Below are 15,772 nucleotides of genomic sequence, written 5' to 3' on the forward strand. Positions count from 1 at the left end.
ACTTAGGACATCCTTCTTTTTTGATATGGATGTTTCTTCCAGTTCAGTAACTGCTGTTGGACAACCTGATTTTGGGCCCTCCCTAGTCCCACCAAAACATGTCTCCTTGCTATTTGGGCAAATTGCAGTGTTGGATGTCCCATTTCTGCCTTTGCAAAATGGGGAATTTGGACATTTGAAGCACTTGGATGTCCATTTGGGCATTTTGAGATGTTCATATTCTTCAAAAATAAGCACCATAGTGTATGGTGTCCTATAAAGTGCACGCTTTTTGCACTTAGTGCATGCTCTTTCCTGATAGGATGCACATTTGCCCATGCTATTTTAGGACAGTCCTATTTTATTCAGTGAGGCCTAGTTACTAAAAACTGGGGTTAACAGTAAATAAGATGCCTTAACAATAGCCCATGTTGAGAACTCCCCCTCCCCCCCCCCAATTAAAGAAAAAAGAAATGTCTCTAGAAATCAAAGTCCTGCTATATGTAATAAAAGCGAGCCAAGTATAGGATATTCAAGCCTTTGTGACATCACCAATGAGGTTGGCTCTTAGGCATTGGTGGAATAAGGCATTATGACATTACAATATCAGCCCTGGTTACCAGAGACTGAAACTCAGGAGCTGGCTCTGTGGGTGCTGTGGGTGCTTGAGCACCTCCAATATTGAGAAATGTCCTTTTATGTGTCCAGGGAGGGGTTATTTCCATTATGCTTAGCACCCCCAATAATTTTGAAAAGTTGGCTCCTATAGCCCGGATTGGAAGCTATCAACGTGGGCCACCATTAAGACATGTTATTTTACCACTAGTTAGTGCTATTTTAGCACAGGCCTCATTTTATGTAATGAGACCTAGTTATTAATAACTGAGATTAACGGTAAAATAACAAATCTTAACAGTAACTCTCGTTGATAACTCCCCCCCCCCTAAAGAAAAAAGAAATATCTCTAGAAACTGAAACAGAGAAAAATGAAGGCAGATAAAGACCAAATGGCATATCCAGTCTGCTCATTCATGCTATCTAATCTCCCTGTCACTCCTTAGAGATAATATGAACTTGTCCCAAGCTTTCTTGAATTCAGATACTGTTTTTGTTTCCACCACCTCCACCAAGAGATCGTTCCACGAATTCACCACCCTTTCTGTGAAGAAGTATTTCCTCAGGTTACTTCAGAGTCTGTCCCCTTTCTCCTTCATCCTTTGCCCCCTCATTCCAGAGCTTCCTTTCAATTGAAAGACTCTCCTTTTATGCATTTATGCCATATAGGTTTTTAAATGTCTCTGTTATATCTCCCCTCTCCCACCTGTCTTCCAAAGTGTACATATTGAGATCTTTAAGTTTGTCCCACATACTCTTTATGACAAAGACCACTAACCATTTTAGTAGCTATCCTCTGGACTGACCCCATACTGTTTATATCTTTTTGAAGGTGCGGTCTCCAGAAATGTACCCAATATTCTATATGATGTCACACCAGAGACTTATAAAGGGGTATCGTCACCTCTTTTTTTCCTACTGGCCACTCTCCTTATGCACCCAATCTTCTTTCTAGCTTTTCCCATTGCCTTTTCTACCTGTTTGGCCACCTTAAGATCATCACATACAATCACATCCAAGTACTGCTCCTCTTTCATGCACAAAAGTTCTTCACCCCCTAAACTTTACTGTTCCCTCTGGTTTTGCAGTCCAAATGCATGACCCTGCTTTTTATAGCATTAAATCTTAGCTGACAAATTCCAGACAATTTTTCAAGCTTTGCTAGGGGTGTCTACCCTATTTCAGATTTTGGTATCATCCACAAAGAGGCAAACCTTACCAGACAGCCCTTCAGCAATATCCCTTACAAAAATGGTAAAAAGAACTAGCCCAAGAACCGAACCTTGCAGCATACCACTGGTAGCATCCTTTTCCTCAGAGTGAGCTCCATGTAACATTACCCTCTGTCACTTTCCACTCAACCAGTTCCTAACACAGTGAGTCACTTTAAAGCCCATACCAAGGACACTCAGTTTATTTATTAGTCGTCTATATGGAACCATGTCAAAGGCTTTGCTAGAATCTGAGTACACCACATCAGCTTCCCTTAATCCAACTCTCTGGTCACCCAGTCAAAGCAATTAATCAGATTTGTCTGACAAGACCTGCCTCTAATGAAACCATATTGCCTCGGGTCCTGTAATCCATCAAATTCCAAAATCTTTACTATTTTCTGTTTAAAAAAGGTTTCCATTAAGTTACTTACTGGCCTGTAGTTCCCAAACTCTTCCTTACTTTTGCTTTTGGGAGAGGGAGCAACTATGTCCTCCTTCAGTCCTCTGGGACAACTCCTGAATCTAGAGAAGCATTGAATCGCCAGACCTTCCTTCAATGCCCTTGGATGTATGCTATCCAGTTCCATCGCTTTGTCCACCATTAGTTTAGTTAGCTCCTCATGAACACAGTCCTCTGACTAGGGACTACCACAATTTGTGTTTGTCTTCTGGGGTCTTGCTCTTGGCCCTTCAGTTGTGAACAAAGAACAGAAATATTTGTTAAGCAATTCTGCCTTTTCTTTATCAGCTTCTACATATTTCTCCCCTTCACCTTTGAGTTTCATAACTATCCACTTTTGCACTTCCTCCTATCACTAACGTACCTAAAAAATGTCTTGTCGCCACATTTTACCATATTAGCTATTTTTAATTCCATTTGCAGCTGTGCTTTTCTGACTACCATCTTCTCAGCTTTTCCAGATATTGTTGCGTCTTTCTCTTTCTCTGATCTCTTGTAGTTTATAAACACTAACCCCTCTTTTTCCTTACTTTTTCAGCTACTACTTTTGAGAACCAAAGCAGCCTTCTTTTCCTCTTACTTTTATTTACTTTCCTTACAAAAAGGTTAGTTACCCTTACAGTAGTTCCTTTCAGTTTTGCCCATTGCTTTCCAACTTCTTACAGATGCTGCCATTCAGACAACAGTTCCTTGAGTTAATCCCCATCTGAACAAAGTTAGTTTTTTTGAAGTCTAGAACCTTCACTTTTGAATGATCCCTCTCCATACCTACCTTAATGTAAACCCCCTGGTGGCAGAGCAAGGTATTACAATGATGGTACCAAATATGTCACAGTGTTTCCCCGAAATGACTCAACACAAACCAGGGAGTTTAACAATAAAAAGAAAATATTTTTTTATTAGTGAATTATATTTAAATGCTAGTGAAATTTTATCAACTTGCAAATTTAACATATGTATTCCAATTACAGGTTAGCAACACAAATCAGTTTAGAAATATTGGGCGTATCCTCAGATAAGTACAAATATTAGTTGCATAAGAGGCTCATTTTCAAAGCACTTACATGCATATTTTCAAAGCACTTAGCCTCCCAAAGTTCCATAGAAACCTATGGAACTTAGCCTCCCAAAGTGCTTTGAAAATAAGCCTGTTAGCCTCCCAAAGTTCCATAGAAACCTATGGAACTTAGCCTCCCAAAGTGCTTTGAAAATATGCCTCTAAATCATTTAAGTACATTCAATTCCACAAAACAGCAGACTCTTCAAAATCTCCCCTCTCCTGTCCCTCAGACCCCTGGAGACACCCAAGGATCCCAACATGTAAGTTTTCCTCTACTCTTTTTTCCTTCTTTTAGTTATCTCTCACTTATTGTTCAGGGTTCCTTTACTATTTTCTCTTATGTGCACTTTTTTAAAATAGTTTCAGTCACTTAGCTGCTCTCTTTGTTTTCTCTCTCTGGCTCTCTTGAACGGTGGGCGCCTTTTCTTTCAGGTGATGATCTCCAGCATCAACTTTCTTCCAGTCTTTTCCTAGTAACATGTTCTCAACCAATAGAGCTCTCTCCCAACTGCCAGCCTGAGCTGTTTGTCACTCTCCTGAGAGTTCCATCAGCATGCGGAACACTCAGCGCATGCACACAGACTACTCAGTTTCACTGCACTGCTCACTGTCTCCACACCAGATCCAGAAGGAGCCAGGTAATCTTTTAAAATTTAACCCATAGGGTTACATTCGGGCTGGCAAAAAAAAAAAAAAAAATTATATAATAAACTTTTTTTTCAAACACCACCCCAAAACCAACACCCCCTTAGACAATCCATATATCCAAACACACCATTCCATCTACATTTGTCTAATGAATACATATTCATTTATTCCCAACATTACAATTTCCATGCACTTTACCCACATATACATTTAATTTTTACATGCCACCCTTTTTTACTTCAGTTTTTATCACAATTTCTTTTATGTGATTAATATGTTTCAATATACTTTTCTTTTACTACAAGCACAATAATTAATTACATGTTATCTCATGTTTGCACAGCCTCTAGCATAAACTGACAAGGTTGTTTCTGGGTAACCTCCAGTACTCCCCTCAGGTCAGAGTCACCTCTCAGTCACAAAATGTCTCTTCTTTTTCCTCTTCTTGAAATCATAGGTCTTTCTTTCCTTTCGTCTTCTTACATGCTTCTCCGCCTTACATTCTCTGGCTGGATCTCTCTGACTGAAGTCCAATTCTCCATCTGTACCTTTTTGTCTCGCAAGCCAGGAAAACAGTTGCAGTTCTTGCCCCGCAATAGACTCTAGCTGCATCTCTGTCCATTTATTCTGGCCCCTTACTTCTCTTTGCTTTATTTCTTTAATGTCTTTCCTGATCACAATTTTCCTCAATTTATTCTTGTATTTATTTTCAGATTCTGGTAACGTTTTCTTCAGTACCATTTCTTTTCTTACTGAACTGACTATCCATCCAATCTCTTCTGAATGTGCTGATTCACTTATTTCCGACCATATTACATTTTCAGGACCATTTCTCTCAGGATTTGTTTTCTTTACATCATCAACATCTTCCCAGAGTTCTCTGTTTTCCACAAGGGGTTCCAAAATTTCCTGCAGCTCCAACATCTCCTCCTCCAGAGAATTCTCCACCTGGAGCTCTTCCTCTTGCACAGGTTCCCTGTGTGGTGTATCACTGGAGGATCCTCATTTACCACTTCTCTTTCTGGCAGCTCGACTTCTTCAGAGTGAGAGAACAATATTGCTTTAGGAAGTGATTCCACCAACTCAGGAACTGAGGCTTCTTCATTTCCATTCCACTCTGGCATTGACCGCTCTTCTTCAAACACCAAAACTTGTGACTCCACGTCCTGCTGAACACCCGAATTTTCCACAACTTCCTCTTTTTTCCTTCTTTCTTCCTCAACCAACTTTTCAAATGCCCTCTCAAACTTATCTAATTTCTCTTCCATTAGTGCTAGTAGCTGAGCTTTCTTCTGTCTTTGAACCAACTCCTCAGACGAGAAGGTCAGGACCTCATTGGTCTGATAGACCTGGTACCACTGTGTTGGACTAGACCTCGGTTGCCGGACCCTTTCAACTTCAGGGCTTGACTCATATTCCCACAGGCCTAGGTTGCTGCTTCTGGTTGCCATGGACCTCTGCATCCTCTCATGATGGAGGTCTTCCACTGCCTACTCAGCTCGGCAGTGTCGCCAGACATGACCTGCTTGACCACACGTCACATATGAGAGGCCTCCGGTCCCTGCTTCTGGTTGCCATGGACCTCGGCATCCTCTCATGATGGAGGTCTTCCAGTGCCCACTCAGCTCAGCAGTGTCGCCAGACATGACTTGCTTGACCACACTTGTGACATATGAGAGGCCTCCGGTCCTCTTGAAATGAGAACTTCCCAGTATTCTCACACCACTGTCCATGATGCCAACCTGCATTTTTTCTACAGTATTCTTCTTCTTCCCAGTAATCTTCTCTATTATAATCTGCTCCTTGATCCCAAAATCTTCTCTGTTTCTCCATTCTGTGGCTGGGTGTGAACTCACACCCTCGGGGGACCTAAAAATTAGGCAGAAAGAACCCACTGATACACATTCCACAATACATTTTAAATTTACAGGCAAGGTCACCCCCAGGGTGTTGTGGGGTGATTTATCCTGTCCGTGACACCAATTGTAAACCCCCTGGTGGCAGAGCAAGGTATTACAATGATGGTACCAAATATGTCACAGTGTTTCCCCCAAATGACTCAACACCAACCAGGGAGTTTAACAATACAAAGAAAATATTTTTTTATTAGTAAATTATATTTAAATGCTAATGAAATTTTATCAACTTGCAAATTTAACATATGTATTCCAATTACAGGTTAGCAACACAAATCAGTTTAGAAATATTGGGAGCATCCTCAGATAAGTATAAATATTAGTTACATAAATCATTTAAGTGCATTCAATTTCATAAAACAGCAGACTCTTCAAAATCTCCCCTCTCCTGTCCCTCAGACCCCTGGAGACACCCAAGGATCCCAACATGTAAGTTTTCCTCTACTCTTTTTTCCTTCTTTTAGTTATCTCTCACTTATTGTTCAGGTTTCCTTTACTATTTTCTCTTATGTGCACTTTTTAAAATAGTTTCAGTCACTTAGCTGCTCTCTTTGTTTTCTCTCTCTGGCTCTCTTGAACGGTGGGCGCCTTTTCTTTCAGGTGATGATCTCCAGCATCAACTTTCTTCCAGTCTTTTCCTAGTAACATGTTCTCACCAATAGAGCTCTCTCCCAACTGCCAGCCTGAGCTGTTTGTCACTCTCCTGAGAGTTCCATCAGCATGCGGAACACTCAGCGTATGCACAGACCACTCAGTTTCACTGCACTGCTCACTGTCTCCACACCAGATCCAGAAGGAGCCGGGTAATCTTTTAAAATTTAACCTATAGGGTTACATTAATATTAAACCACTCCATCTAGTGATCACTGGATGCCAGATGATGACCTACTATAATCAGAAGCACTCACACTAAGTCCAGTATAGACCCATCCCATGTGGGTTCCATTACTAACTGCTGGAATATTCCCCCGGTAGAGAATCCAGGATCTCCCTATTTCTAGAGGACCCCACAATAGAGATATCTCAAGCAACATCTGGCATATTAAAATCACTTAATACTAGTTCTTCACCTTTCACAGCTATATTTTGAACGTCTTCAATCAAATTTCTGTGCATTTCTTCTATCTGTGAAGGAGGCCTGTATATCACACCAGTTAAATATATTTTCCATTCCCTCTTTCCAGAGTGACCTACAGTGCCTCTTCTTTACCCTGTAGGTCCTGCAATTGTGGGGCTTTAATATTATCTTTAACATATGATGCCACGTTCCTTCCCTTTCTTCGTACTTTGTCTTTTCTGAACAGATTATAGCCCAGTATAACTATATCCCGGTCATGGTTCTCTATGAACCATGTTTCTGTGATCACCACTAAATCCAAATCAGCCTCTTCCATTACTGCATCAATAGCCAAAACCTTATTTCTCATACTACAGGCATTAGTATATACTGCTTTCCAGACGTTGCCCCTTTTTCCCATTTGTGCAGAGATATTTAATGCTTCACTTACCTGAGGGCTTATAATTCACCCAGCCCCGACTGTTATGTGTAACAAAAGTGAGCCAAGTATAGGGCAGTCAAGCCATTGTGACATCACTGATGAGGTTGGCTCCTAGGCATTGGTGAAATAAGTCATTTTGACATCACAATATCTGCTCTGGTTACCAGAGACTGAAACTCTTTACACTTAGGGGAAAAGTTATTAACATGAGCTACTGTTAAGATTTTAGCATTTTAGCACAGGTCCTATTTTATGCAATGAGGTCTAGTTACTAATAACTGGGGTTAACAGTAAAATAACACAGTTTAATGATAGCCCACATTGGTAACTTCCCCCTTTATGTGTGCTAACAAATGTATACTCCTAATATTTTAAGGGTAAAGGAGGAATTCTATCACCAGAGCTGAGGGATATACCTTCAACAGAGGAAAGAGACTGTGCACTACCACAACCAGAATCCAATATGCTCACATGTTTATCCAGAGGGTCTATTAGAATGGGGGAAGGAAACAACTTGGGCCTTAAGCCTGATTGCCCTTTTCCCCATCAGGGAAAAATATAAAACAAATGATAACTCACCAAACCAGCAAATCCCAGTTGCTCCAAAAGGGTACTAAAGGGGTGTTCTTCTTTGGGCATGCCTCTTTGGGCATGTGTCAATGACCTTATGCTGCAGCACAGGTTACTTTATAAAAAACGTAAGCTTGAAGGATGATGGTGTCACAACAGGGGAGCGGCAATACTTCCAGTCTGGTGTGTACCAGCATGACACTGCCAAATCGGTACACACCGGACTGGATTCACAACAGAGTGTCTTTGCTTTTTTTTATGCCAAGTGCTAGCTCAAGGTTCCCTTTGACATTTTTTACAAGATAATTATTGACACATTCAAGGATTATTTCTTCCATCAGACCTCTGACGCAGCGGTGTCGCCAAAACACAAACCGTATCGGGTCTAACCAATAAAATCTTGTTGTGATGCCCCCACTTTTGAAGGCTCCTTGTGCTTTTTTGGCTACTTGCTTCTGCTTGTGCAATTTTTGGACTCCCTCTCTTATGTAATTAGGTTATAAGACATGGAATTTTCCAGGTCTGTTGTGAGACACAGAAATTAAAGAAATTTCTGAATGTGTGTTAGATGTTATATACTACTTAACAGTGCTTTCTTTGTATGAAAAAAGGTACCGGTACTCATGGGCGTGGTCATTACATATGGCTCCGCCCCATGATAGCCACACCCGCATTAGCCACACCCATTATACCAGCTATGACACATATAAACAGCATCATTGAAAATATTATACCAGTATAGAAGAAAAAAATAATGTGTGATTTTTTTCATTATAAATCATTTCTGTAAGCTGTTACAGCTCCAGTATTGCCAGTGCAAAATAGCACATACAGCAGATGTAATTCTCAAATTGGACATATTCCAAACACTAAAATGAAAATAAAATGATTTTTCTACCTTTGTTGTCTGGTGACTTTGTTTTTCTGATCATGTTGGTCCCAGTCCTCTGATTCTGCTATTCCTCTTAACTCCCGTTTCCAGGGGCCTCCTTTCCATTTATTTCTTTACTTTCCTCCTTACTTCTTCATTTCTTGCCCTACATCCATAAGTAAAAGCTGTGTCCTCTGTGGAAGTGATTGGAGGAGGTACAATGTGGATTCAGCTTTCCCTATTATCTCCATCCATGTGCAGTTTTTCTCCTCTCTTCCCTTTCCCTCAGCTCCATCCATGCGCATCTTCTTATTTTCTCTTTCCTCCCCTCCATCCATGTCTAACATTTCTCCTCTCTCCTCCCCTCCATCCATGTCCAGCATTTCTCCTCTCTCTTCCCACCCCTGTATCCATATCCAGCATTAATTCTCTCTCCCTCTCCTCCATCCAACTCCAGCAATTCTCCTCTCTCCCCTGCCCTCCCCTCCATCCATCCATGTCCAGCAATTCTCTTCTCTCTCCCGCTTTCCTCTCCATCCATTTCCAGCATTTCTCCTCTCTACCCTGCCCTTCCTTCCCATCCATGTCCAGCGATTCTCTCTCCCCTGCCCTTCCTTCCCATCCATGTCCAGCGATTCTCTCTTCCCTGCCCTCCCCTCCCATCCATGTCCAGCGATTCTCTTCTGCCCCCTGTCCTCCACTGCCATCCATGCCCAGCAATTCTCCTCTCTCCCATGCCCTCCCCTCTCATCCATGCCCAGTGATTCTTCTCTCCCCCTGCCCTCCCCTGCTATCCATGTCCAGCGATTCTCTCTCCCCTCTGCCCATCCTCCTTCTCCCGCTGCCTGTTTCAGAGTCTGGGCCCCCAGCATCAGCTAGTGCAGTGATTAAGAGAGGCTGCCAGTGTCGGGGCCTTCCCTCTGCGAGTCCCGCCTACTTTGTTTTAACTTCCTGCTTCTGCATAAGCAGAACTCACAGAGGGAAGGCCCCAGTGCTGGCAGCCTCTCTTAATCACTGCACCACACTGCTGAGGGTAAGGAGGGTTGTGTGGAAGAGGGGAGTGAGAGGAAGGCCAGCGACTCGTCGGGGAAAACAAATGTGCCCGTGTGTATTGGCACAAAAAAAAGCCCTGGCCACTTACACCAAAATACCCAGTACTGAAAAAATGTAAACAAAATAGTGATATAGACACCAATCTCTTCATTGAATTCTTAAAAAATAAAAAACAGGGAAAATACCTCAGATATCCACAGCTTGTTAGAAGGCTCTTAATTATGAATATGGAAAATGAGTACCTATGATATAATTTGAGTTACACAGATAGAGTGTGTATATGACATAGAGGGGTATAATCAAAAGGGATGCCCATGTTTTGCTGAGGACGTCCTCACAAAACATCCCGGTGGAGGGGTGGGAAAACCCGTATTGTCGAAACAAGATGGACGTCCATCTTTCGTTTCGATAATACGGTCGGGGATGCCCAAATCTTGACATTTAGGTCGTCCTTAGAGATGGTCATCCCTAGACTTGGTCATTTCTGATTTTCGGCGATAATGGAAACCAAGGATGCCCATCTCAGAAACGACCAAATGCAAATGCACGCTCTTTGGTCATGGGAGGAGCCAGCATTCATAGTGCACTGGTCCACCTGACATGCCAGGACACCAACCAGGAACCCTAGGGAGCACTGCAGTGGACTTCATAAATTGCTCCCAGGTACATAGCTCCCTTACCGTGTGTGCTGAGCCCCCCAAAACCCACTCCCCACAACTGTACAACACTATCATAGCCCTTACGGATGAAGGAGGACACCTACATTTGGGTACAGTGGGTTTCTGGTGGGTTTTGAAGGGTTCACATTTACCACCACAAGTATAACAGGTAGGGGGAGAATGGGCCTAGGTCCACCTGCCTGAAGTGCACTGCACCCACAAAAACTGCTCCAGGGACCTGCATACTGCTGTCATGGACCTGAGCATGACATTTGAGGCTGGCATAGAGGTTGACACAAAATATTTTTAAAGATGTTTTTTGAGGGTGGGAGGGGGTTAGTGACCACTGGGGGAGTAAGGGGAGGTCATCCCCGATTCTCTCCTGTGGTCATCTGGTCAGTTTGGGAACCTTTTTGTGGCTTGGTCGTAAGAATAACAGGACAAGGTAAAGTTGTCCAAGCACACCCAAGTCCCGCCTTTGCTACGCCTCCAACACGCCCCCATGAACTTTGGTCATCCCCCGACGGAAAGCAGTTGGGGACGCCCAAAATCGGCTTTCAATTATGCCGATTTGGGTGACCCTGTGAGAAGGACGCCCATCTTCCGATTTGTGTCGAAAGATGGGCGTCCTTCTCTTTCGAAAATGAGCCTGATAGTCTGAATCATTAAACTTGTTAAATAATTTTAGTGAAAACATAAAAATCTGTAAAAAAAATTACATGAATAAAGAATAGATAGTGAGAAAGTTAAAATTCATACGAGGTTTTTTGACCGATGAAAGAAAAAGTCCAATCTGAAAAGAACTGTTAATTCTAACAAGCTGTGGATATCTGGGGTGTTTCCTCCATTTTTTGCAGAACTGAATAAAGAAAGTCTCTATATTCACTATTTGTGTGTTAGATGGCTGTGACAGGGTGTATATAATTAGGCACATGGGAGGAGGGCTGGTGGTAGGTGCCTACTTTCCTTTATAGAATATTAGCTTAACTGTGTATGCACCTAGGCGTGAGTTCTTGTGCCAGCCATTTACATGCAGAATTGCTGCATAAATGTTCAAACATTTGGTTTAGAATTGTCCCCTTAAGGCTAAAGGAATAGTTTTCTAAAAAAAAATTTCTGGAGTTAAAGATTGTTTTATGCTCAGAAAAGGGCTTCTATAGAATATATGTGTGTAAAATTATGCACAGTGAGAAGAACCCACATGCATGTATGAGATACACACTTTTGGGTGGAGCATGATCAAAAGCACAAATCACACGTATAGTTTATAAATATGCATGTCCTTCATGTGCATACATTTACACCTGCTCCCAGTCCATGTAAATGTACACATGCTCATTTTAGGCGTGACTTTTTTTTCTGTTTTTGCAGGGCTATTTTATTAAAACACACAGGTGCCTATTTTGTCTTCGTAGAATAACCCCAAAATAAAGCATGTACTTTGCATTTCAACACTGCCTTTTTGACCATTCACACAGGACTCCACAGTGGTATGCAAAAAGAGATGTTCGCTGCCCGGAACCTGCATTAAGAACAGAGAGGCTTGTTGTGATGACTGTGTCTCATACATGCCCAGAGAAGAAGTCAAATTGTGTAAATATGGCAACAAGATCTTCAGGGTAATGTCAAAGTTATAACATACTAGTTGCACATGCTTGATTTAGACAAAATCCTGGGAATGCCACTTGGGCCTTAAAAAGAGGGACACAATTCTTTAATTATTTAATTGGAACCTGTATAGAACAGTCTTTGACTGTTCTATACAGGTTCCAATTAAATAATGGCTTGTACGGCGGTAACCCAGCGGCAATCGGGCTTGCCGCATGCTTCCTGGTTACCGCTGGGTTACCATGGGAGCCCTTATCACCGTTCAGTGGGTGGTGGTAAGGGCTCCCCGCCACATGGCCTCACGGTAAGTGTTCTCTTACTGTATGACCATGTTTTTTCTGGGGGCGTTTTACCTGCTGCGGTAAAAAGGGGCCCTGTCATGCGGGAAAAACAGCCCTCGCCACTAGCGCAGGGCCCTTTTTCCCGCAGCTTGGTAAAAGGACTCCTTAGTTTGCTGTGTTTAATTTGCCAAAACAACTAGATGCCATTTATTGCAATTAGGATAAAGTGTATTGTACCATTTGCTGTTTGTTCCTAACATAACATGAGCCTCTGCTTTGTTTTTTAATAACTTTATACCACTGTAAGATGAACAGAACATGAGCAGCCTTATTTTGGCACATCATCAAGCCCTTTGGTCATGGGAGGAGCCAGTATTCATAGTGCACTGGTCCCCCTGACATGCCAGGACACCAACCGGCACCCTAGGGGGCACTGCAGTGGACTTCAGAAAAAGCTCCCAGGTACATAGCTCCCTTATCTTATGTGCTGAGCCCCCCAACCCCCCCCCCCAAAACCCACTCCCCACAACTGTACACTACTACCGTAGCCCTTATGGGTGAAGGGGGGCACCTAGATGTGGGTACAGTGGGTTTCTGGTGGGTTTTGAAGGGCTCACATTTACCACCACAAGTGTAACAGGTAGGGGGAAGATGGGCCTGGGTCCGCCTGCCTGAAGTGCACTGCACCCACTAAAATCTGCTCCAGGGACCTGCATACTGCTGTGATGGACCTGAGTATGACATTTGAGGCTGGCACAAAATTTTTTTAAAGATCTTTTTTGAAGGTGACAGGGGGTTAGTGACCACTGGGGTAGTAAGGGGAGGTCATCCTTGATTCCCTCCGGTGGTCATCTGGTCAGTTTGGGCACCTTTTTGTGCCTTGGTCATAAGAAAACTGGACCAGGCAAAGTCATCCAAATGCTCGTCAGGGATGCCCTTTTTTTTCCATTATGGGTTGAGGACGCCCATGTGTTAGGCACGCCCAAATTCCGCCTTCACTATGCCTCTGACACCCCCCCCCCCCCCCAGGAACTTTGGTCATTCCCGCGATGGAAAGCAGTTGGGGATGCCCAAAATCGGCTTTCGATTATGCCGATTTGGGAGACCCTGTTAGGATGCCCATCTTCCAATTTGTGTTGAAAGATGGCGTCCTTCTCTTTCAAAAATAAGCCTGTTTGTGTAAATTTTCAGTAGCCGACCAAATTGCGTCTGAAGTTACCACTGCTGGCTTGCTCGATGGTCGTAATGGCGCCATCGAAATTTCCAATGAGAAGAAACACTTCCATCTTGCCAAGCCTCAGCAGTGCATCCCTCCATGACTGATGCCATCTTGACAACTGGTATTGGAAAATGCTCGGGTTGCTCGATGTTTGATTGAATTGGATGCGGTTCGCAGTGAGCATACAGCACCCTTGACACAAGCTTCGATCGTTGGCCAAAAAACCTCCTCCTCCGTACCTATTATATTTATTTAACTATCAATGTATCATTACTTTCTTTCTTCTTTTTGTCCTTTTTAAATTAAAAGTTACCTGATTCCATAATCATAGCTCACTTATCTCAAACATCTCAGCGCTCTGCACTACCCAATGCTTTAAAGTGAAACAGGATCCCGTCAGGAAGTGCAGAGCACTGGGTAGTGCGGAGTGCTAAGATGCTTGAGTTAAGTGTGCTGTCTATGATGTCATAATTATGGAATCATGTGACTTTTTATTTTAAAAAAGGACAAAAAGAAGAAAGAAAGTAATGATACGTCGATAGTTAAGTCAATATAATAGGTTGGGCGGAGGAGGTTTTTTGGCCAATGATCGAAGCTTGTCTGCAGGTTGCTGTATGCTCATTGCGAACTGCAGACTTCTGAGACCTTTTTCCTTTCTTATGAGTTAATATAAGTGAAATGTAACATTGGTATGAAGTAAATCCACATTAGTTGAGATTTATAGTCCCTTTATAAAATACTAGAATATCCAGATATCAACCCTTCTAACATTTAGGGGACAATCACTTATGCCAGCTGTGGAGCTAGTATAAGTGTGAGAACCGAAATGTAGCAGGTACCCATATAATTAACACTGTTCTGTAAGTTACATACGTTGGTAGAAGTCCTGCCTATGTCCTCTCCATACTCAGCCCCGATCAGGGGCATTTTCGAAAGAAAAGGGCGCCCATCTTCTGACACAAATCGGGAGATGGGCGTCCTTCTCTCAGGGTCGCCCAAATTGGCATAATCGAAAGCCGATTTTGGGCATCTTCAACTGCTTTCCGTCACGATGACGACCAAAGTTCCCGGGGGGGGGGAGGGGGGGTGTCGGCAGTGTACCGAAGGTGGGACGGGGGCATGCTTAAGAGATGGGCGTCCTCAGCCGATAATAGAAAAAGCAAGGTCGTCCCTGAGAAGCATTGGGCCGACTTTACTTGGTCCATTTTTTTTCACGACCAAATCTCAAAAAGATGCGCGAACTGACCAGATGACTACCGGAGAGAATCGGGGATGACCTCCCCTGACTCCTCTAGTGGTGACTAACACCCTCCCACCCTGATAAAAATAACTTTAAAAACTTTTTTTGCCAGCCTGAAATCTCATACTCAGGTCCATCGCAGCAGTATGCAGGTCCTTGGGAGGGGAGGTATGTGTGTGTCAGCGGAGGCATAGCAAAGCCGTGGACGTCCTTCTTTCAAACATTTTGGACATCCTGAACTACCTCCCCCCCCCCCCAACAGGGACAGCCAAATTTCAAAGGAGTGGAGTGGAGTAGAGTGGAGTGGAGTGGAGGCATGGCCTAGTGGTTCAAAAACTGGTTTTGCAATCCAGAGGTGGCTGGTTCAAATCCCACTGCTGCTACTTGTGATCCAAATAAATAAAGGGGGTGTTGGAGGCATAGCAGGCATGGACATCCTTCTCACAGAAACATCACATTTTGGACGTCCTCAACTGACATTGCAGGGAAGGAGGCATAGCAAAGGACGTCCTCAGCTGCCTTTGCAGGGAAGGAGGCACAGCAAAAAAACATCCTTCACCCATACTCTAAAAAAAAAAGACTTCCCTGACGAGCACTTGGACGTTTTCACCTGAACTTGTACTTTTCTAAGGTTGTAGATGGCAATATATTTATCGTTGTAGACAGCTATTATACACACAGCTTGTCTGTATGTATGAAGCCATCTTTGGCATGCATAGAGCAGCCACGCATAATGCTTGGCTGTTCTGCACTGGCTTCCCCTCCTTAGGAAGGAAATCGTGTGCAAATGAGCTAACAGTGAGCAGCTCATTTGCATACGATTTCCTTCATGCATGCCCATTCCTTTCCAAATCGCTAAGGGATCGGTAAGAAAAGGGCT

At 43.1% G+C, this 15,772-nt stretch overlaps 1 protein-coding gene across 1 annotated transcript in view; it reads left to right on the top strand.

Moving 5' to 3' along the window:
• The window catches only part of BMPER (BMP binding endothelial regulator), a 429,657-nt gene that overhangs the window by 214,223 nt on the left and 199,662 nt on the right, over positions 1-15,772 (top strand). Inside the window, exon 9 of the mRNA XM_030204510.1 lies at positions 12,023-12,163. Within this exon, the coding sequence (XP_030060370.1) occupies positions 12,023-12,163 (141 nt within the window). The remainder of the gene's footprint in view (positions 1-12,022; positions 12,164-15,772) is intronic.

This window comes from Microcaecilia unicolor, chromosome 1, assembly GCF_901765095.1.
Source record: "Microcaecilia unicolor chromosome 1, aMicUni1.1, whole genome shotgun sequence".
Classification (NCBI taxonomy): Eukaryota; Metazoa; Chordata; class Amphibia; order Gymnophiona; family Siphonopidae; genus Microcaecilia; species Microcaecilia unicolor.